The sequence below is a fragment of the Galeopterus variegatus genome, unplaced genomic scaffold, assembly GCF_000696425.1.
Source record: "Galeopterus variegatus unplaced genomic scaffold, G_variegatus-3.0.2 Scaffold902, whole genome shotgun sequence".
Classification (NCBI taxonomy): domain Eukaryota; kingdom Metazoa; phylum Chordata; class Mammalia; order Dermoptera; family Cynocephalidae; genus Galeopterus; species Galeopterus variegatus.
In genome coordinates this window covers 636,972-660,784 of record NW_007727013.1, presented here as the reverse complement: position 1 = coordinate 660,784, position 23,813 = coordinate 636,972, and the positions used below count along the sequence as shown (strand labels likewise).

Sequence of the window (23,813 nt, the reverse complement as noted above, 5' to 3'; positions counted from 1 at the left end):
CAGAAAGTCCCAGTGACATGTGATTTGTCACTTATAAACTGTGGCTCTCAGGTGCTTAGTGAATCTGCTCTAGTAGCTGTTCTGTCAGTTCGGTTTGGGGCTATCTCAAAATTTTATCAGACCAGCAGCTATTTTTATTACTACAAATATTCTAGTTTCCTAGAACAAACCTTTATATTCTAAAAAGGCCTGCCACTTTATAGTTCTTACTTTTTCAAGTAGGATTGTTTTTACCATTGACTTTGTTAGAAGGAAGAAACAACTGTTGAAGAAAGTAAATTTGAGTTGGGCTTAGTAGATTTGAAGCAACAGGAGTCGGGAAAGGATATGTTTGATTTTCTCTAGTTTATTCATTCGGCACATTTTTTTTTTAGCTATTAATTGTTAAGCACATACTAAATGCTAGTCTTACAGTCCCTGCCATCTTACAACTTACAGGCTAATAGGAAACACCAAACAACTATACACAGTAATTATAATTTATGGCAAATGCTTGAAGGAAATGTATAAGTAGTTCACAGTGCGAATGAATAGGACTTTTATTAACAAATGGCTTAAACCCGTTATTTTAGGAAATTCCCGATGGGGTAAAACAGAAGATAAACATTTCAGAAATTAAGAACCAGATATACTTTACAGTCAAGACAAATTTAGGTCTCCAATTGTGCTGAATGAAACTCTGGCATTTTTTCCTTTCCTGTATATTTACCTTAAGAGATAAAGCTGTACACAAGGCAATTGGTAGAACAAATGCACTATGCACTTTAATGCACAGTGTAGGGCTTAGAAAAACATTTGAGGAGTTGTGACATTGCCATGGTCTTACACTTCTCAAACACACAAAGTGTTAAAATGTTTCTGTCATTTTGTGACCCTTGGTGTACATGTGAAGAGTAAGGTGTAGAGTAAATAAAGCTTAACAGTTTTGATTTTGGTTTCATTAACCTAGTAACAGCGCTAGGATATAAGCTCATTATTTTGGTCATTATATTCAGTGACTAAATAAATAGTAAGCACCAAATAAAATTGTTGAATGAATAAATATAAGGACCAACAGCATTTTAGTTAACCATTGTAATTAAGCAGTGACAGCCTCTAGGAAAGGAAGAAGTGATAAAAGATGGGAAAGAAATAATAAATAAGCATATGGTGTGATGAGGCAACAAGGTAGGCATATAAAGTGCAAATAGATACCCTATAAACAATAAACTTAGTTTCCTATCTATTATAACTATTCCTTTTATACGATAATAAGTATTCTTCTTTTTTAAAAATTATAGTGCCTTTGCTACCCTAGAAGAGGAGGCTTGTACGGAACTTGTTCCTTACCTTGCTTATATACTTGATACCCTGGTCTTCGCATTTAGTAAATACCAGCATAAGAACCTGCTCATTCTTTACGATGCCATAGGAACATTAGCAGATTCAGTAGGACATCACTTAAACAAACCAGTAAGTATCTGTGATTAACTGTTATGGAAAAAAAATATGTAGCATAGTTATAATCAATAGGTTAACATATATTTGGAAATAAATGTTTTGGAAGATGTAAATAGTGTTAGCTACTTTTAAGAGTATAGATCTTACAAAGGCAGCAAATGTGTCTCCCTTTCAAATAGTATTTTAAAAATAAGTATATGCTTGGTGTGGAAATTACATCAGCAACTCACAGGAATGCATTAACACTTTTTAAAGTGACTAAAGGAAAGGGGATAAAAATGTTTTTGTATGCTGAATTTCTACTTTTACATAATTCCAAATGTTTTTGTATCTACCACTTCATAAACACTGTAACTTTAGAGTACCACATCTAAGAGATATCTTTGTTTTCTCACCAGAAATTACCGGTATGGGGAGTACACTACATAAAAGAACTAGAAATTGGTGTAATAGGTTAAAGATGCTAGATAGTGATATAGAAAAATTACCCAGTCTCTAGTAGTGTTAAGAACAGAAGAGGATGATAGATTTGTTTAAAGAGGATTTAAGTGATATTAGAATTCTAATATTGCTCAAAATTTCCTGCTGAAGAATATTGTATCAAAAATCTTAAGTTGGGGCCAAGCCCGTGGCGCACTTGGGAGAGTGCAGCGCTGGGAGCGCAGCAGCGCTCCCACCACGGGTTCGGATCCTATATAGGGATGACCGGTGCGCTCACAGCACTCACTGGCTGAGCGCGGTGCGGCCGGTCTCAAAAAGGACAAAAAAAAAATCTTAAGTTGTTTTTGTTTTTAAGTTATGCTAAAATTTGGTTTGTTGGTTTACTTTGTTGGTAGTTGTTTTGTTGCAGGAGTGTTTTCTGAATGTGTTTAGAATCAGGGCTTCTTGTTTATATGATTACTGTGCTTATTTACTTGGTTTTATGGCTCATTCTTCAGTTTAAGGACACTTAAGTGATTATGAATCTCTTTTTCTACATATGCCTCTATAATTTTATAACATCAATCAGTTTATAATAGCAATAGCCATATTACATGTTACAAGCCCCAGGACTTAAAAATTAAGTCGCTGCTGAAGGCTCTAGTGAGCCCGGCTGGTGGGCAGCCTCAGGCCTCAGCCACACCCCTGTGACATGTGCAACCAGCCCAGTTAGGACCACCAAGCCAGAGCAAGAAGGGCCCTGTGTTCCCGAGCTGGGATAGTGGGGGGCAATGGCTTTTATCACACACATCACACACACACCCCCAACATCTGCACCCAGCCTGGCAATGACCAAGCCACTGCTAGAAGCCTCCCAGTCTCCCCTGTGGGAATGAGGGGCATGCCACAGGCCTCAGTCCCGCCCCTCCTTCCTCCTCCTGCCATCCCCTTTCCTTCCCCTTTCCATCCCCTCTCCCCCTCCCTCCCAACTGCTCTGCAACAACATCCTAGAATGTAAAAAAATAATAAAATTACATTTTCTTAAAAAAAAAAAAAAACTGTTACTGGAGAGTAAAACTTTATGCAGACCTTCCTTGATGGTGGTTTAACAAGTAATACATTTTGATGTAGTAGTGTATTTATTTATATACGTGTTGTTTCAAAAGGGATATGAAATGACTTAAAAATAGAACAAGGTCTTATAAATTAAAAGGTAGACAGTAGAAAAGAAAACTTTAAAATGGACTATATAGAGCAAAGGATGGGTTTTAAAATGTTTTCTGTAATGATTTTACACAGTTACTCTAAACAGATTTTAATTTTCATAGACTCAAAATGGACTCGTTTACATGTGATAGTGAAGCTTTATGTGTTTTTCATCATTGTAAATAGGAATATATTCAGATGCTAATGCCTCCACTGATCCAGAAATGGAACATGTTAAAGGATGAAGATAAAGATCTCTTCCCTTTACTTGAGGTATGCTGAGCTGGTAATATTTAGTTAATCTAACACTGTGTTTCATCAGAAGTATGTGTCCTAATGCAAAATGGGTATGTGTGATATTAAGCAAAGTGTTAACAAATTTATGTTCTGAACCATTTCTGTTGAAATGCTGAATAAATATGTAACTTCTTATTAACATAATTATGGTACTGGGCTGGCTAGTTAACTCAGTTTGTTAGAGCATGATGTTAACACCAAGGTCAGGGGTTTGGATCCCTGTACTACAGACCAGCTTCCAAAAAACCCAAAAAGCAGTTTAAAGTCTAATTATGGAGCATCTGTATTAATTACTGTTAAATAGAAAAAGCATAATGGACATAGTATGCCTTTTTTAAAAAGTAGACAAAGGATTATATTACACAAGTTGTTCTCTACTTAATTGATAATAAATTATAGTTTAAATTCTGTTACATGTTAATCTATTGTATATATAAATATGTGTGAAATAGCATTGGGTCTTGGTGCCAGTAAGGAGGGACTTAACTTTATACTTTTTCTGTTTAATTTGACATTTTTTCCATGTGCACTTGCTGTTTTTTTTAACCAAAAAGCAATTTCATATGATTTTCAAGTAACTGAACACACTGTGAAATGTGGTAACTTTAACCTAGTTGAATTGATGTTGATAGAGTCAGTTCAATCATCTTCATTCTTGTTGACCCTGCTATTTCAAGGGACACCAACTTATGGTATTTATAGTCCCTAGTCAGAGAAGTAAAAGCTTCTATGACTAAGAGCAATGCCTAATGATGGGCCCAGCAAAACAAAAAGAATCATTGTGGTTCATTTTTTATATATATATACTCATATATTACTTTCAGACAGAGGCTCAGAATGTGTCCAGTAGCGTCTATTCACTCATTGACCAGGATAGGAGCATAAATAAATGTCTTAAATTTGAGGAAAAAATAGAAACACCCAATACTCAATCTATCCTTGAAGGATAATGTTCGTTATATAAAATTTTTTACATTTTCTTCTGAGTAAACCTCTCCTGGTTGGCTGGCAAACTAACGAGTGGCATCCATAGGAGAGGTTTGAAAAGATAAACCTGCTGCTACAACTAGTAGAGCAACCTCATAAATAACCAGGATCTTATTGAGTGCAGCTTCAAATATTTATAATCTTAGATAAATGTACTCAGAAAATTTAGCACATGTACTTTATTCTTTCTAGTGCCTATCTTCAGTTGCCACAGCCCTGCAGTCTGGCTTCCTTCCATACTGTGAACCTGTGTATCAGCGTTGTGTAAACCTAGTACAGAAGACTCTTGCACAAGCCATGGTATTTTTAAAAATATCTTTCCTTTCTTAATGTTATAAAACATTTTTCTAAAGATAAGCACAATATATAAAAACTTTTTAAATAATTGATTAAAAGCAAACTCTCAAAAACATTGTTTTTCATTTCAGCTGAACAATGCTCAACCAGATCAATATGAAGCTCCAGATAAAGATTTTATGATAGTGGCTCTTGATTTACTCAGTGGCCTGGCTGAAGGACTTGGAGGCAACATTGAGCAGCTAGTAGCCCGAAGTAACATCCTAACACTCATGTATCAATGCATGCAGGTGAGACTTGTAAGATTCAAGTGAATTGAAATCTGCCTCTGTGTTACATTGGGGTTAATTTCTTCTTTCTTCTTATAGGATAAAATGCCAGAAGTTCGACAGAGTTCCTTTGCCCTGTTAGGTGACCTGACGAAAGCTTGCTTTCAGCATGTTAAGCCTTGTATAGGTATGAATATTTTCTACTGCTATGGATCTGGTTTTTAAAATTTTTTTCACATCATCTTTGTTTTTTCTTATTAAACTGAAACGTCGTGGAATCCTAACATTTATAAATATACATTTTACTGATAAAGTTGCTCTGATAAAAGCATGCAAGATGGGAGGAATCCATTTCCTTGAGCTCATCATCACTTCAGCAGCTCTTTAGGCACTCCTATGACTGGAGGAAAGTTTGGCTAGTATTACTTTAGAGTAAAGCACGTGCCCACCAGTGAAGCCTTAGTACTGTGTGCTAGTTCATAGACACTTTTTGAGTAGCCTCCTTTTTGATAAAAGTAGTACCCAGAGATAGTATGAATCAGTTTTTTCCTCTAATAAACTAGCATGCTTTTCCAATATCATAAGAAATTTCAAACAAGTATTACTTTAAAAGTAAATAATTTGTCTTTGTTTTAGTAGCATAGCACTTGAATTGACCTTTTGTGAAGGGAAGGGATTCTTTGAATATTGTAACCTGAATTATTGTCAAACCCATAGGCTAAATGAGTTTTGGAGTTGTTGTTTTTTTTTTCCTTTTTATATTTCAACATGTTGGATGACAGTTGTTTAAACCTTGATTTAAAACATTGACCTAGATCGTTTTTTATTTGATACAGTTGTGCTTTTGAATAATAACTATTTCAGAACTTTGAGTAGTAACATTAATTATGTATTAATAATCATCAAGTTTATGTCTAACTACTATGGAAGTATAGTAAATTCTTACATATTATGGAAAGGTTGTCATACAAATATTTACTACCTAATTTAATTTTTGAGTTTTAACTTGTATGAAAGGATTTTTTCTTTACTCTTTAGTATAAAAGTAGGTCTTACATATTATGGAAAGGTTGTCATACAAATATTTACTACCTAATTTAATTTTTGAGTTTAAACTTGTATGAAAGGATTTTTTCTTTACTCTTTAGTATAAAAGTAGGAAAAATAGGGCCAGCCCTCTGTCATCCAGCTTCAGCAGTTATCAATACGCGTCCATTCATGTTTGCTATATACTACTGTCTATGGTTAGACACAAAGACCCCAGATATTTTGGGGCAAACCTCAGAAATATTTGAACTCCTAATATTTCAGTACATATCTCTTTATTAAAATTGTTTTCTGTTGTTAAACCAGGTTTTTTTGTCCCAGAGAGTTTCCCACACTCTGGATTTTACCAGTTGTCTCTCTGGTGTCATTTAATGTTTCTTTTTTTTTCTTCTTTGTATTTCTTATAAATTGGCAGTTAGATCTGGAGACTGAGGTCGAATCTTCAGGGTTTTTTTAGACTTTATAGATGATGTTGTGTACTTTCTTAAGGAGGTATGCGTTGTCTAGTCGTCTTTTTTTTTTTTATGTTATCAACCAGGATGATCATTGTCTAGATGATAGTTCTCAACCATAGGCAATTCTGCCCTCCAGGGAACATTTGCCCATGTCTGGAGACATTTTGTTTAACACTGGGGAGGTGTTACTGGTATCCTGGTGGGTTAGAGACAAAGGATGTTGCTAAACATCCTATAATGCACAAGACAGCTACCGTACTCCCACAACAAAGAATGATCTAGTCCAAACTATCAGTATTGCTGAGATTGAGAAACCCTGGCTTAGATCCCCTGGCTTAGATCCACTAATTTATTATGGGTTAAAGAATTACAATATTCTGTTTCTTCATTTAATAGTGAGAATACTCATGTGAAGAGACATTTCCCACATCAATAAATCATCACCCTGAGGTATAAAACATAAAGGAGAGGCAGAATAATTACTTGATTCTTTTCCTTTAGTTGCCAATTTTCAAAATAATGAATTGGTCCCCAGTGTCTTCCAGAGGGATCTTTTGTGTTTCAGAGTTTAGTTTTTGTTTGTGTTTGTTTTTTTGAGTGTCAGTGTAAACTTATGATGCTCAAGTTGTTGTGCTGCTACCAATGAGAGCTTAATCAAAGTTGTTGGATCCTGAGTTCTCTCTGTGATATGACAACACAGTCTGACGTTGTTTTGTACATTTCCTGCCTTAGCCTGTAATGAGGCATTTCACTGAGAGCTCTCATTCCTTTTACTTGAAAATATTAGAGACCACAGTCTGAACACTGGGGTAGAAGTTGCTTTAAGAGCCAAAAATGATTGATTTAAAAAAAAATTCTGTGTGTAAAAAACTAGTTTTGAAGAAAATTCCGTTTTGTAATGTTTTCTCCACTTTTAGTTTGAATTTTCTTCATCTGACAAATCAAATTACTCTGACCAGCACTTTTTAATGATACCTAAATATACCCAAGCATATGTTTTTTTGCTGTTCTTCATATGAAACTTCAGTGGCCAGATATTGCCTCCTTCAGTTTCTTAAATATTATGAAGCTCTTTAAAAAATATTTTTAAATATAGTTGCCTATTTTTTCAGCAGTTTTATAATTAATGTTGAAATGTTTAGTGGTGAAACTTGGTATTTCTTGTCTAGATTTCAGTTTCCACCTAGTAGATTTCCTTTTACATACCACTGCTATTATTGAGAAGTTTACTACATAGTATAAAAAATTTTTTTTCTAGCTGACTTTATGCCAATATTGGGAACCAACCTAAATCCAGAGTTCATTTCAGTCTGCAACAATGCCACATGGGCAATTGGAGAAATCTCCATTCAAATGGGTAAGATTTTTTCCCCCTTTAAAAATGTAACATTTTAGGTGCCTTGATATTTTTGTAATTGCTTTTTTGTTTTTTATTTAAATTATTTTTATTTCTATGTATATGTCACTTCATAGTTAATAAGGGAAACAAAATATTTTACATTGATATTTTAATGTTCAATTTTTTCTTTTTTGTTTTCTCTCTTTGGGATGATCCTAGGTATAGAGATGCAGCCTTATATTCCTATGGTGTTGCACCAGCTTGTAGAAATCATTAACAGACCCAACACACCAAAGACGTTGTTAGAGAATACAGGTACCATATGACTGAACTGTTATGGTGAAGAGAAAATTAGTTGCCTTTTAATTTTAAATTAAGATGCGTAGAGAAACCAAAGCAAAAGTAGCTTTAAAAGCCCAGCTTATTGTTAATGGCTATTTTGGATCCTCAGTAATGAAATGTACTGTTTTAGCTATATTCCATAACCAGTTTTCAGAAATTTTTGAAAAACGCTCCCCTATTCCAGTGTTTTATACTTCTTAGAATGGGTAACTATTGAACTCTATGAATTTTGCTTTGAAATTAATTCAGAGAGTAGCTGTGAGCTGGGAAGTAATGATTTTTTTTTTAAATTTGTAAAATTGTGGCCAAAAATAGATTGCTGTTCAGTGGCAGATGGCTTAACAATGGCATATGTATTTTTATTTCATCATTAATTTTCTTCAAATTGGGAACTTAAGCAGTACCATATGGGATTTTTATTTAGGAGGCTTGTTTCTCTTTTGCATTTGTAGAGAGCATGTTTATGTTAAAGAGTACCTTCCATACTATAGAACACATTTGGGTGTGATTGGGTTCTTTTCTTTCCACCCTTCCTGGTTGTTGCTAATAGTGAGAAAAGGTTTAAATTTTGTTTTTATTCAGGCACATCCCTTTCTTCATATAGTAAGTTAATTCTAGTAATTTATTCATAGTCAATGAAGATCTTACCAAAATACTGAACAAAGATTAAAATAAGGTTTTCCAAATAAGAAAGTTTATTTTCAAAAGCATGTTAATTTGGTATTTTATAGTTATAGAAAGTTTATTCTAATGTGATTACAATTGGTAATGTTTATTGGTATGGAAGGAAATCTTTTAATTATGAAACAGTTATCTGGCTGTTTGGCTGTATGGGTACTGTTTATTTCACTGAATTAGATTTTCTTCCTGAAAAGAACAAAAACATCTGTGTGTAGGATGGTTATGAAATCTTGACAGGTTTTATCTCTTTAGAATGCAGTACCTATACATGACATTCAGATTTGAAACACTTGCCATTGTAAAATTATTGTTGAACCTAAAAAATTTTCTATTTATTTTTAAATGTGAATGCATAACTGCAAATAAATGTTGAGTGTAATGTATATTAAAGTTTCTTGTGGGATATCAGCTGGTGAATTTGTTATAGTTGCTTTAATAAATTGGCTTTGTTTTTAAGATTATATTCTAAGTATGATTATATCCTAAGTAAAAATAAAATAGTTGATAATGCCCTACAAATCAATGGATTAAATTGATATGTTTGAGAAACACACTTGGGATTCATTAGATTACTCTTATCACAGGTGGCTGCATAAAATATTGTTTTCTTTATTTCTTACCCAAAAGAGTGGGCTTTTTAAAAATTATTAAAATAAAATCATTGTTGATGGCTTTCTGTGTATTTTAGCAAATTAATTATTATTATCTCAATATTTCATAAAGCCAATTCCTTTCTATGCCATTATTTGCTTTTTTTCCAATTAGTATATCCTACACTGAACTTTTTCAATGGACCATCATCTGCTTTATCGCATGTTTCATTGGATTGTTCATACTTGCCTGTTTAATGAGAATGTTGCATAGTTTGTGTCTTCTGAACATAGGTTTTCTTTTTCTTGCTTCATATGAACCTGCTGGATTTTAGTATTATCTGTGTAGTGTGCTTCAAGTAATCCTAAAACATTTTTCTTTACCTCCCCACCCTTTTTTATGAAAGGTTAACCTGTAAGTTTTTGAGAGAACACCATTAAAGCACCTCATGGTTTGTTTTCTGTTTGTATTTTTTCCCGTTGTGTATAAATGTATTTATATGTATGTACCTTTGAATTGCACAGTGCAGTTCTGAGTTGCACTTGTTTTAGCTCTTTGTAAGTTTAAGGACTTCCTAAGGACTTCCTAAATTTTTATGGTGAATATACATTTGCCCATTTCAAAATTTAAAAAATTTTTAAAATTAGAAATATGGTTTGAAATTAGTGGACCTAGATCTAATAGTAGAGTTATCATCAGGTTTGTTAGACGTAGCAGTTTTCCAATCCATTCCTTCAGTGGATACCGTAACATTTAAAGTCTGACAGTTGATTTTGATATCTGGCAACAAATGTCCACTGGTTTCTTTGAGAAGTAGTAACCTCCTCCTCCCCTACGCCTCAAAAAATTAAAAAATTTGGATTAAATTACCGAGGTAATTTTCAAAGAATGTAAATCACTTATAAAAAGAAATGTAGAGAAGTGAGAAATTAATTTTAACTTCAACTACAGAGAAGTATGTTTGAGTAGACAATTCAGAAAAGTAATCACATTTACTGCTATTTCTGGGGGGGAAAGCAGATTTCATTACAAAATTCTGAAATTTTGACTGATTACCTGAAGATTCTCTCTAAATCCATCCATTTAATCGCTCATCTTTTTATTAACAGAATGATATTTTGACACTTGATTGAGCGAGAAAAGCAATTTATTATGGTTTTTGGTGTTCTCTCAATCTTTAGAGTTTTTTTTAATTCCTTTTGTTTTTCTTTTTCCAAGAGTATGCCATATATGTTGCTGCCCCTTATTTTAGGGGGTGGTAATAAACAGCAGTGGTGAAATCTTATGTTTATTATCATACACAAATTCTGTTGGTTTCTGTTTCTGAGTTATTTGTTGTTTTTTCTTTATTTTTTCTCCTTCCCCCTCATTTGCTCATGTCTTGGTTGGCGTTTGGTGGTGTATAACCGTGATTGCGTTACCTTAGCAATAACAATTGGTCGTCTTGGTTACGTTTGTCCTCAAGAGGTGGCCCCCATGCTACAGCAGTTTATAAGACCCTGGTGTGTATTATTCAATCTTTTTTTTTAATTCATTTTTCTTCACTCTTTCTTTCTCTATCTCACTTTTAGATATATTTTTCAGTTGGTTACAAAAATCACAATCCTTAATCATTGCCAACCATGTGACTAATCTTGTCCTATCAGGTTTGTGAGGTTTTTCAGTAGCATCGTCATGTATATTTATTTTATGTTGTGGCTAACGACTAATGGATGCATGGGATAAGATTGTCACATGCTTGCTGTGTTAAAAAGCTTGATTATACATAAAAAGCATTTAAATATCCACCAGAAAAATAAAGATGCATGCAAATTCTGAGTTTAGGTTTTTGCATTATGTTTCTTTTTTAGAATTAATTTGGAAACTTGGATTGCATTAAGAAATACATGTTTAAATTTATTATGTATAAAAATCTTATTTGCTTGTTAATGTAAAAGTTGAACATCTACACCATAAGTTGTATAGTAATATTTATATTGTCGCAGTATATTCTATGTTCTGCTTCTTTCAATTGATAATCTTTCAGTTCAAATCATTTTTAATAGTGTTTAATGGAATACAAGTCATAATACAATTTTAAAAATTAATTTGGTAATTTATTCTTCTTGGCTAAGGCTCATCAGTAGTTTACTTTTTTTTTTTTTTTTTTTTTTTAAAAAGATGACCGGTAAGGGGATCTTAACCCTTGACTTGGTGTTGTCAGCACCATGCTCACCCAGTGAGCTAACCGGCCATCCCTATGTGGGATCCGAACCCTTGGCCTTGGTGTTATCAGCACCGCACTCTCCCGAGTGAGCCACAGGGCCAGCCCTCATCAGTAGTTTAAATGGCAGATTCATATTAGTTGTCCATTGTATGGATTCAATCTATTATTAAGAAAATGTGAATTTCACTGTTTCCACTATAGTGAGATTAGATGGGCACAGTGTACAGGAAGTATGAGAAACTGAAACTTCAGCTTTCTGAAACTCTTTTATCTATACTGTGCTGCTTATTCCATTAAATACTGTCCATTAGTGTTGTAACTAAACCTGCTTTTTATTTAAACACTAAACTCAATTTCATAATTCAATAGGTGCACCTCTCTGAGAAACATAAGAGACAATGAGGAAAAGGATTCAGCATTCCGTGGGATTTGTACCATGATCAGTGTGAATCCCAGTGGCGTAATCCAAGTAAGATGTTCGCAAGGATTGATTTTTAACTTCTAATATTCTGGATAATAAAATTTTAAAGGAAATATTTTAAGATTTTAATTATAAAAATATTAAATATTGTTACAAAGATATATATATTTCGTATGTTGTGTATTTCTTAATATTTTGAAATGAAAATGCTTGTTTTATTTCCTAAATCTTTTTTTGTCATGAAATAAGATAGTAACAGCAGATTAGGAGAGTAAGGTTATATTCTCATCTTGAATTAGGTCAGGGCTTCTTTCATCATCCACCTTTAGACCTCATTTCTTTATTTTGTACATGCCTCCCATCTATGAATATCAGTTTGCTGAGTTTAAGGATATCTACACTTAAGAGAGTGACTAAAATAATAGGATACTATCTTTCTGTTACTTTACCTTTTTGTTTGTTTGTTTGTTTAATTTTGATGGCTGGCTGGTACAGGGATTGGACCCTGGACTTTGGTGTTCTGGTGTTATCACCACCACCCTTTGAGCTAATGGCCAGCCCTCTTTCTGTTACTTTGAATCAAACTTACAAACAGGAAATGAAATAGACCCCTGAATCAGCCATTGAAATTGCTTTCATTTTGAGAGCTAATGATTTTTTATTCTTATTTTGTTTCCTTTTTTTTTTTTTTTTAACTGGTAAGGGGATCTTAACCCTTGACTTGGGAGAGTGTGGTGCTGACAACACAAAGTGAGCTAACCAGCCATCCCTGTATAGGGATCCGAACCCTTGGCCTTGGAGTTATCAGCACTACACTCTCCCAAGTGAGCCACAGACTGGTCCTCTTATTTTGTTTCCTAAATTTGGGTTGTATTTAGACATTTTAATTATTTGGCAACAGTATCAAACATGAGTTTAGTCAAACCATTGCATTCAACTGCCAATTTGTTAGACAACACAAAACGGGAACATGTTGAGCTACACCATGTGTATGTAATCAACAAAATGAAGAGTGTGGGACTCTTAAGTTAAATACCTGGGTTATTCAACAGATAAATTGTAAGGAAAAGAAAGGGTATAAGGGAAGACCTGGACATAAGAAGAAACCCAAGACATAACCAAATAAACTAAAAAGTGCAGGGTGAGGGTGGGTGAAAAACTAAATTTTGGTGTGTAGGAATGCACACTTGAATGGTAAAACTACAAAGATGATTTTAATAGCAGTAACTTTGTCCTGTTTATTTTCAAAAAAATGAAAACCTTTCACTTCCAAGAGAAAGGTGCTTTGAACATTTTTAAATTGAGACCTTTTGATATTTCCTTTCTTGAATTATTGTGGTTTTTGTTAACTCAGTTTGAGAAACATGAATTATCAGCTTATAAAATTCATAGACATTTTTAAAAGGTACAAATTAAACTGGAAAAAATCTTTTGACTAATTTTACATTCATAAAACATTAATAATATTATTAGAACCAGGCAGTACCACCTTGAGAGAAGGTGTCTAGTTGTAAAAACTAACCTTCTAGAATTAAATTTGCTTTTTCAATAAAGAACTTGTCATCTGAAATGCGTTTTATAAATATCTGATATGACATATACCATATTTTTAAAAAGCTTCTTCCCACCAGGGTTTTTGTTTTTTGGATTAGTATTTTAAGATAGTAAAAGTAGCACATGTGGTTATAAAATCACTACCAGTTTAAGAATAGGCAGAAATTTCTATTTTTTTTAACTCTTATTCACATAATTAAATGTAGATATGGTTAAAAGAAAATGTCTTAAGTTTTATTTTTCACATTTAAATTTTTAATCAAAAATCCTAGATTATCTGTATTTAAATTTTTTAACATCCGACTTTGATATTTGGAAGACATGAGGAATCATAATTTGAATAAACCATGTACCTTAAGCAAATGGTATTTTATATAAGCTTAAGTGTTTTATATACATTTTAGTATTAATAAATTTTTTAAATTAGTGAGATTCTCTTAATTTAATAGTAAAATTTAATATTAGTTGACATGTCAGAACATCAGCAGTATATTGAATGTTGTATGTTGATGCTATTAATGTTTCAGTACCATAGTCAAGATTGAGAAAATATTTTCATGAAATAAAGTATGTTGTCACCTTGTTATTATAGTCAGAATAACGTGATTATCTTTCAAGTAGTTGTCTGAGTTTTGGGTTTTTGTTTTTATTGTTTTGGTTGGGTGTTTGTAATTGCAAAGTTAGTTTTTCTTCTAACTTTTGGTCATTTCATTTAAGTTTCTATCTGAGATGGGTCTTGAAATTTATATCTATTCCAATATTTTAAATCAAGCTCATTTGATATATATTTAGCCAGCTTTAAGTTATTTCTAAGCCAGTCAGAATTGTAAGGTTATTGAGTTTGTATGATTTTTTAATCCGGTAAATGAAGGGGTATTTTTATTGGTGTTGATTTGGTGCTTTCAGTTCACTTCTGATGTTAAACATTTACCGGACATGAGATGTGTTTTGTTTTGTGATGTAAAATACAACAGGGCATTAAATTCCAGTATAAACTGAATGAATAGAGATTCCTTGATGGTGGGCTAATGGGATAGCTGTTAAGCAATCACTCCTAATTCCTTATGATTATAGTTGATTTTTGAATGTTTTCCCTTTTTTAGCTAGGATTCGATCATGACGTAAACTGTGAGGTTTACATATATCTTTTGCTGAGTTTGACTAATACCAATCTAAGATGTATTTCTTGTTTGTTACAGGATTTTATATTTTTTTGTGATGCTGTTGCATCATGGATTAACCCAAAAGATGATCTCAGAGACATGTTCTGTAAGGTAACTAATAAGTCTTTCAGATGCATCATCTTGGGACTGTTAAAATCCTAGTGGAAAAGTTTGTATTTTTACATTTTATATGAAACTTAGATTCTTTAAATTGATATTGGTGGACTGTATAACCTTTGTTCTTGCTAAAGATGTTGGCTTGGTCTTTTCTTAAGATACAGCAGTGACACTGTCAGTAGAACATGTACTTTAAAAATATTTCCCCAAGTAGTACCTCTGATTAATGCGATCCCATTATTCTACTTATGGAAAATAGCATATATGTCCAAGATGGATGATTGAGATTTGTTTATAATCTGATACTGTTGGACAGAGTAAATCTCAGTGGCCTTCACAAGGGATTAAACCTATACAGTTCCTTGCTTTGTTAGTACCCTCTTTTCATTACCCCCTTACAATTTAGTCAGCACTCAACTGTAACAGAGTAAGAAGTAAAATGCAGTTACATGATTGAGTCACCTGATATTAAAATTAGTGAAATCTAGTTGCAGCCATGAACCCAAAGTTTGTGTGTTTCCAGTATGAAAAAAACTTAACGTGACATAATTTTATCCCATGGGTGATTTCTATACTATTTTGTTTTTAATTAGTATGATGTCAGACATTGCTTAGAGTATATCTGTTACTAGAACTCTGGCTGAATTCTAAACTTCTCAAAGCAGAGTTTAAGCATACGTTATGAGGTGCATGTAAGCAAGACATGGAATGGTGTAGAATCCAACAAAGTTTGAAAAATCCTCTTTTAAAATGGATAAAATTTAAAAATAATAAAATCGGTAGTGTTTGATTTTAGAAGCTATGCAGATCTGGGTTTTTCTGAGTTAATCGTTTTTTATTCTTTTTGCAGATTCTTCATGGATTTAAAAATCAAGTTGGGGATGAAAATTGGAGGCGTTTCTCTGATCAGTTTCCACTTCCCTTAAAAGAGCGTCTTGCAGCTTTTTATGGTGTTTAATGTAATACACATAAGCTGCAGTCCCAAAATTAGGGGTAAGTTGTAAGAAGTTTAGGAATTTTCTAAGATGAGCACATTTAGTTAGGATCATAATCTAAAACAGCTGAATAGAGGCCGGCCGGTGGCTCACTTGGAAGAGTGTGGTGCTGATAACACGAAGGCCGTGGGTTCGGATACCCAGATCCCCATATAGGGATGGCCATTCAGCTCACTTTGGAGAGCGTGGTGCTGACACCAAGTCAAGGGTTAAGATCCCCTTACCAGTCATTTTTAAAAATAAAAATTTAAAAAAAAAACTGCTGGATAGAATAAAAAGATATTTGTTTCCTATAGGAGTTAAATAAAACAGTCTCGTATCATGTTATATTGGACTTTATGGTGCTGACACCAAGTCAAGGGTTAAGATCCCCTTACCAGTCATTTTTAAAAATAAAAATTAAAAAAAAAAAAAAACTGCTGGATAGAATAAAAAGATATTTGTTTCCTATAGGAGTTAAATAAAACAGTCTCGTATCGTGTTATATTGGACTTTTAAAAAATTCACTTAAGTAATTTTAAAAGAACTAGCAAGCCAGATAAAATGAATGGCTTTACTTTGACTTGTAAGTGGAAAGAAGTCCAGGTTGATATGCTGGTTGGATTTCTTGACATTGTTTCAGTTATTCCTTTTTTAAAAGAATTTTGCACTGCAAGAGGATATCAGTATTTACAGTGGTGGGGTAAAAATGGTTCTATTTTGAGTCATAAGTGTATAGTCTCATATAGCAAGGGCTTTCAATATTGTGGGCTTTAGGGAAAACTCAAGTAGAATTGAAACTGTGTTTTGGCTTAGTAGATGATATTTAATGCTTGTTTTTGTTCTTTTTCTTATAGGTCCTTCGGTCTTGGAGACTATGAGGGAGCCTCTGCACCCAGGGAAAATGTTACCCTTTACAGGGGGGAAGGGTAAACCAGTAGGGAATACAGTACAATCCCAACCCTACTGGGAGGGGCGGGAGGGAGGTGTTGCCGTCACTGTATTAAGTCGATGTTGGGAAACGTTTTAACATCTGGAGCTTTTGTGGGTGGAAATCTGTCTCCAATTACAACTCTGCACTGGATGTGAAGAAGCATAAAAAAAAATCTGTTCAGTCTACTCACAAAACAGTACATTCTGGAATATTATGGGGAATTGTACCAAAACAAGAACCGTATAAATGATGCATAGGGATAAGAAAGAAGAAAAATTCTATAGCGTATAATAAAGGAAACCTAAGAATGGGGGTTACAAACAGTAAAGAAGCTTTTTTTTTTTTTAATTTAAAGATTTTTGTATAAATTTCCCCACATGATGGGGTGTTGTTTTGCATGCTGATGAAGAACTACACAAAGAAAGCTAATATAGTTAAAATCAGCTTGCCCTCCCATAGTAGAAGCAGGTTCTTGAAAGTTACAATTTAAGGTACTCCCTGAAAAGGTTGGAAATAAAACAAAACAAATTTAAACAATGAAACATCCTGTGAAATGCCAAATGAGTCACTCTTTTTACCTTTGTGGGGTGGGAAGGGAGGGAGGAATAAATGGGGTTGGGTATATCAAACTGAAGATTACATCTTACTTTTGCATTAAAATATTAATGTAGTGGATATAATTTGATGGTTGTACTTCACTAGATTTAATTTCTAGGCCGAGTCGTTATTTTTAAAGTGCAGTTTAAGGTTCAGGCATGCATTCTGGCTCATAGTGATTGAAGGTAATTTAAATTAGTGGGAAAGTAGCATGCTTGCATCACATAGAGTGAGATTGGTATTCATTTACCTATGTTGCGCCAGTTTGTGTTGCAGTTCACCAATTCAACATAGCCCTGCAATTTAAAATTCCTTTTTAAGATTCGTGGATTTTATTTTTATTAAGAATATAGATATATAAAGTACTGTAGTTTACAGCTAGGCCTTGAAATATCTTTTTAGGATCTGTTAGGAATAAGATTGATATTGTATTGTGTGTAACCTGCACAATGTGGAAAGCTGATATACCTGTGCAAAATCTTTGCCTTTGTGCTGTCAGTGTGATGTGCTTTCTGCATGGTTATATACTACTAGTGATTTTATCAAAACTTCTAAAATTTAAATTACATGGTAAAAGATCTGTAAAAGGCTGCATAAATGTTAGTTGGCACATAAAGACAATTGTAGAAGTGGAAAAATGATTGCTATATTTCAGTGTTTATTCCCACTCAACATATTGCCTTCTAAGCTTTCTTTTTTTGTTTTTTTTTGTTGTTGTTGTTGTTCAAAGCATGATCTTAAAGGTATGTTTAAGTTAGTGGATGTAATGCAGGGTTCCTACACTGTATTGGCGCATGTTGGTGGCCCTCTGTGCCCTAGATATATGCACACAGGGTGCAAGTTAAAAGCTACAGAGTGAAAGTTGGTTTGGATCCTCTCCATTTCATTTGTTTAGCCTTTCTGTTATTTTTCTCTACTTACATGTATTCCTGTGAATAAATCCTTGTTAAGTTAACCCTTTACTTTTCCTTCCATGTGTATTTTCTTATATACTATGAATGTGAAAACCTAACTGGTACACTTGATCTTGTGTCCATATGAAAGTGCAAGTCTTTATTAATTTGGATTGCCTGAACAGTGTATCCCATGATGATGAGGGAAAATGGAGAGAATTTTCTTTTTGACTCTGCTGGTCAGAGATGAAGCCACGCCTTTCCATTTTTCAATGCTGCATATTTAATCTGCAACAAACATGTTAAGCCATAACAGCCTTTTTATATTTTAGTTTTGTCACCTTTGCATTGCAGAATAAATACTGAATAACCATTTTTATAAGCAGTTGCTCCTCTTTGCATGGTTCTATTCTCTAAGTGTTGAATGATACAGCCATTGCACTGAAGTTTGAGCTGTTGTGTGTGTGTGAATTATAAATACTGTTTAAAAATTTTTCATATGCATGGTAGCATGCAGAAAGGTTTTTGTTATTGTGTGTGTGTTGTTTTGTTTTTAACACGTTCTTTCACCTTCTTTATTTGGCTTTGCAAATTTCAGTCTGTAGAGCCTAAAATTAAATCATTTTATATTGCCCAGTTTTTTTTAAAGTGTATTTTGGATTCAGGGGGTATCTGGCATTTTGCTTTCTAGTACCATTGCTTCACTGGGAGCTCAAAATTTGCTTCTTAGTCTTTAATACCCAAGTGGGATAGCTATTTTATTCTTAAATTATAGTGCTATCCTATAGTGCTTCAAATACATTTTAGAATTTAATATGGGAGATATTTTAATATTCTGGAATAGATAATGTTTTAAATTGAAAGAAATGGCCAAACACTTCTTTAACCACAGTAAAATGAAAACAGCCTTTAATAAAGTTATCTGGACCTGTGATTGGCAGTTCTATATTAGCTAAAGCCACTATTGTCAACCTATCTGAAAATTAGTTTCATGGGGCCGGCCCGGTGGCGCACTGCTACAGTGCGCCGCTTGGGAGTGCGGCGGCGCCTCCCGCCAAGGGTTCGGATCCCACATACAGACCGGCTGCTCACTGGCTGAGCGAGGTGCGGGTGCAACACCGAGGGTTGCGATCCCGTTGCCGGTCCCGGTCCGGTACGGGCGCGACACTGAGGGTTGCGATCCGTTGCCGGTCACGAAAAAAGACAAAAAAAGGAAAAAATTAAAAATAAAATTAGTTTCAAATTAGGCAAACTTGAAACACTAAAAGAATCTGGCCACTTTTAGTTATTTGACCCATTCTTAAATTTAAAGAAGATTTAATTTTAAAATAGAAAATATAATTAAGTAAATGTGACTGGCAACCTGAGATTGGGTTGGGGGGTTTTTTAGGTGTATTTTCCCCCTTGAGGTTATTGTTTCTTCCTAATTGTATTGTATTTCAGATACATAGTATATAGCACAGGAATTTGCAGAAGCCATTTAAGTTATCTTTTGAGGTAAGCTCTTATTTAGCATTTATTCTAATAAAACCTAATACATCATGGGATATATATAAAGCAATTTAATTCTTGTGGTGTAGTCTTAATAGTTTTGAATATTGACTGAGTGTCTGTGAAATTGTGAGTTTGTCTTTGTTACATTCCAGTGTTTCTGCCTCTTGGCATGCTTAAAGCACGGCTTACTTCATCTGCTCCTTACACACTAAAATGCTATTAGTGTGCTCAACTACAGAAATAGCCGCTGCTAAGTGATGTAGATTTTCTACTTGAATATTTTTATGTTGTAGGAACCTCAGGAGGTCAGTGTTTACTGTTTTATATATGCCTTCTTTTTCCTGTTTGAGCTTCTCTCTTTGAAGGATTCTAACAGAACAAAAGCTGCTGATCAACCTAAGTTGGAAACAGAAAGTGTATTTAATATAATTTAAGTGCATGCTTGACAGTTCCATGTTGTAGCTCATTAGCAAGTGAACTTAGTGCCACAGATATTCATTTATTCGGGAAAGAATTTTGCTTTTTGTATTGTCTGATCTCTTTAATGACTTCATACTGTGTAAAAAAAAAATTACTTTTTATATTTTTTGGTTGATTATTTTCCAAATAATCAACATGTAAATAATCTTTAAGAGCCAGTTCTGATGCTTTACATTATTGCTACTTGATTTTGTTATGCAAGTTAGATTCAGAATAGATTTTAAAACACTTAACCAAGCCATTACATCTTAAAACAAAACAAGTAGCATACATTTTGTAATTAACATTGATAAGCACTGTGATTTTTTTAGTTAAAACTTTTTCATTGATCTGAATTGCTTAAATTGCATATATTGTAAAATAGGATCAGATGTATATTTTAAAGTAATTTCAAATGACTTTCCTCTTGAAATGCTTGTCTACTCAGTTATAAAATATTCAGATACAAGTTTTATCTCAGGTGAATACTCGTATCATTTTTGCTTTGGTGACATATGCTTATTAAGGGTTATCATACTTATATTCTTTGTTTTATAGTGTATTTCATTAAGAATCTTCCCATTTAGTCTGATTTTTCCAATTATTCTAGCAGAGGGGGGTGGTGTAAAGCCCTCTTGTGAAGCCTTTTGCATGCAGGTTTACCTGAGAGTGAGTTAAATTTGGTCGTCATTTTCTCCAAACCTTGAGGATAGGAAAGTGGAAATTCTTCTCCCTTGTATAAAATTAGCTTGCGTAGCTGAAATGCCAGAATTAAACTAATTCTGTCTTAAACCATTTAGTCTAAATTTAAGTCCTTTGCCATGAGGGAAAAAGTGGTTTTTTGCTTCATATAATTAATCTATATTATTCATATTGAATGTATTAACAGATAACGGTGCAAAAACATTCTTCTCAAGAGAAGAGTGTATCATGCATAACTGCAATTTAAATCCTTCCTTTGGTGGTAGTTTAAAACACGCTCAGTTTTGCTTTTTGAATTCTTTTTGCAAATAATATAAGGAGGGAAACACTAACTTGCTCTTAGTACTGTTAATGAAATGTAGGCATTGGAATCTTTAAGAAAACTGTGGTCTTCAGATAGTTGAGGACCTGGGATAATTTAGATGAAAAAATCAGATCAATAATGAGCTGTGTTGTTAACGATATTATCTAGTAATAATACCATGCAATAGCATTGTATACCAACTTCAGTGCATTTCATACTGTATTAAATAGAGATACTTCTAATGCCTCTTTAATAAATTTTACATAAAAGTTAGTTTTATTTACCTGTATACTTTCTGAGTGACTTGTGACAAGTTTTTTTCAGTCTTAATATGTCTTTCCCCTGTTGGCATTACTTACATGTAGATAATTCATTACTTTTATGCCTAATTATTATACATATTAATTTTTAAGGTATACATTTAAATTACAGCACCTGTTTATTGTGGTTTGTATCCCAGAATGTATTGTTTTTAAAAAAAAGATGCATAATAGCTGAATGTATGCATGATTTTGAGGGACGTTAAAATGGTGATTTTTTTTTTTTTTTTTTTCACTTCTTGTACAATTTCAAAACAAGCCAAATCTATTTGCCAAACAGTATATCACTAATTAAGAAACTGGTAGTTTTCCTTTTATTACAATTGTTGTTTATTTACCATAGAATTCTTTATACTGTGGCTTGGTATTATGCAGAATTAGCTATTTTGTAGGACTGATTATCTTTCTAAAGGCTTGCTAGAACATGGTTAGCCTATAAGGCAGTGTTGGTCCCCTCCTAATATCAGCCTCATAAAAGGCTTCCACTATACTTTCCTTATATTACTTCGTTGTTTTCCTTTGTGGATATGTAACCAAATTGAGCTTGGATTTTTATGGAGATAGTTAGACAATACTGTATAATTAATTTTACTTAATAGATTATCATCTTGTAAGAAGAGATGTTTAAAATGTGGTAAATGATTTACTTCATATTATTAAAGTTTTACACTTAATATTCATTTTAATATTGGGTGCAATAATTTAGTAGTGTTAGCTTTAGTTATAAATAACTGGATCTTTCTGCTGACAACTTAGGTTGTATGAGTTATGCTTAAAAGCTTTAAATCTGATGTTTCCTATATCTGCCACACTATGTTAGAATGTGTCCTTCAAACATATCCTTCTGCAACTTCTCAAACTGTACTAAGTTGGTATTTCTTGAAGTCTAACTCTGTGCTGACAGATCTTCATTTTAAATAGAATACGGTTTTAATTTTTGATAAGCTGCTGAATTTTAAAGAGAGTTTTTTGGGGCCACCAAATATTTTGGATCATGCAGAGAATATATATTGTACTGTAGTAATTTTGTATTTACATTTGTATGATGTGACATAATAGATGTGAATGTTAATCACTGCTTGACTATGTTAATAAAGTTGTTTAACTATAGATGTTGCACTCTGATTTTTATGAAAGGAAATAAACTTTCTCGGCCCCCCCCCCCCCCGCCATTTTGGGTTCAGATAGGTCTTTTGTTTTTTTCCCCTCATTTTTGTTTGTTTGAGCTTATGCATTAGTGCAGTTTTAGTTTACTGTTTTTAAATCAAGTATTTTCTTATCTGTATACTTGTAGTGTAGTAGAAACCTATTTTCCCCACATTTTAAGTTAATGACCCCTGTTATTGGCAAACTTGTAAACAATTCTAGGCTTAGCAGTTTGAGGATGGGGGAGATAAAGCTCTGCAAAAAGAATTAAAGGTGAAGTTGTGAATATAAAACATTGATGTAAGAATAGATTGCATGAGTGCGTGTGAATGTATATCCTATTAAGGCTTCCTGTTTATCCTTCAAAAAACTAAGACTTGTAATTTTAGAAATGGACATTTATAAAAGTAATAGTTTACTCTTTGGGTTGTTATCTATTAATGTAGTTGCATGTTACTAATTACAATTAAATGTATTAATACATTTCAAGGAATATGTGTGCATAATTGTTAGGTTTTTTGAGACTTAGAACTTCTTGGAACAGGAAAGGGCCTAAAATTAGATCAGTGCAGCACAAAAACTTTTAAGAGAAGTGAGACTTGAATTTGTCTCCTTTTGTTACCTGCACATGAAAATATTTGACATACCTCAAAAAAAAAAGAAAAAAAAAATTGGAACTTGGATATCATGTTCTAAAACACATCTTCAAGAAAGAATTTAAGATTACAAAATTTAGGACTTAGGTTGCTGGAAGAGATCATTAAAATCAGTTTAATCATTAGTTGTTTGATACTCTAATTTGCTGCTAAAATCTTAAAAGAAATTGTGCCTAAAGCTAAAAATCTTTTATTTTAAAAGTCTAACATTTTAGTGGAACTAGTCCTATCAGTTTTATGCAAATGAGCTATTTTTCTTTTCAGTGAATGATTTAAACTGTCTTAATGATGAGGCTGGCTTACCAATTTTTGAACTGATCAGCATTTTTATCTTGCAATGAGTTCATAATGTGACTTCTACAGTTTACCTTTCATATGATTCTTTTTTTTCTTTTTTTTTTTTTTTTTGTCTTTTTCCGTGTCCGGCAACGGATCGCAACCCTCAGTGTCGCCCCCGCTCCGGACCGGGACCAGCAACGGGACCGCAACCCTCGGCGTTGCT

General features: G+C 33.3%; 1 protein-coding gene across 3 annotated transcripts in view; it reads left to right on the top strand.

The window, feature by feature from the left end:
• The window catches only part of TNPO1 (transportin 1), a 94,944-nt gene that overhangs the window by 64,754 nt on the left and 6,377 nt on the right, over positions 1-23,813 (top strand). For 2 of the 3 annotated variants that reach the window (XM_008573319.1, XM_008573321.1), the window contains exons 14-25: positions 1,281-1,452; positions 3,253-3,339; positions 4,543-4,650; positions 4,779-4,937; positions 5,016-5,103; positions 7,677-7,775; positions 7,977-8,072; positions 10,798-10,873; positions 11,947-12,046; positions 14,752-14,826; positions 15,683-15,825; positions 16,664-17,282. In XM_008573319.1, coding sequence (XP_008571541.1) covers positions 1,281-1,452; positions 3,253-3,339; positions 4,543-4,650; positions 4,779-4,937; positions 5,016-5,103; positions 7,677-7,775; positions 7,977-8,072; positions 10,798-10,873; positions 11,947-12,046; positions 14,752-14,826; positions 15,683-15,790 — 1,168 coding nt within the window. In that variant the 3' untranslated portion in view covers positions 15,791-15,825; positions 16,664-17,282. Of the gene's footprint in view, positions 1-1,280; positions 1,453-3,252; positions 3,340-4,542; positions 4,651-4,778; positions 4,938-5,015; positions 5,104-7,676; positions 7,776-7,976; positions 8,073-10,797; positions 10,874-11,946; positions 12,047-14,751; positions 14,827-15,682; positions 15,826-16,663; positions 17,283-23,813 lie in introns of those variants that run through there. The other variant, XM_008573320.1, reaches the window with a different exon arrangement.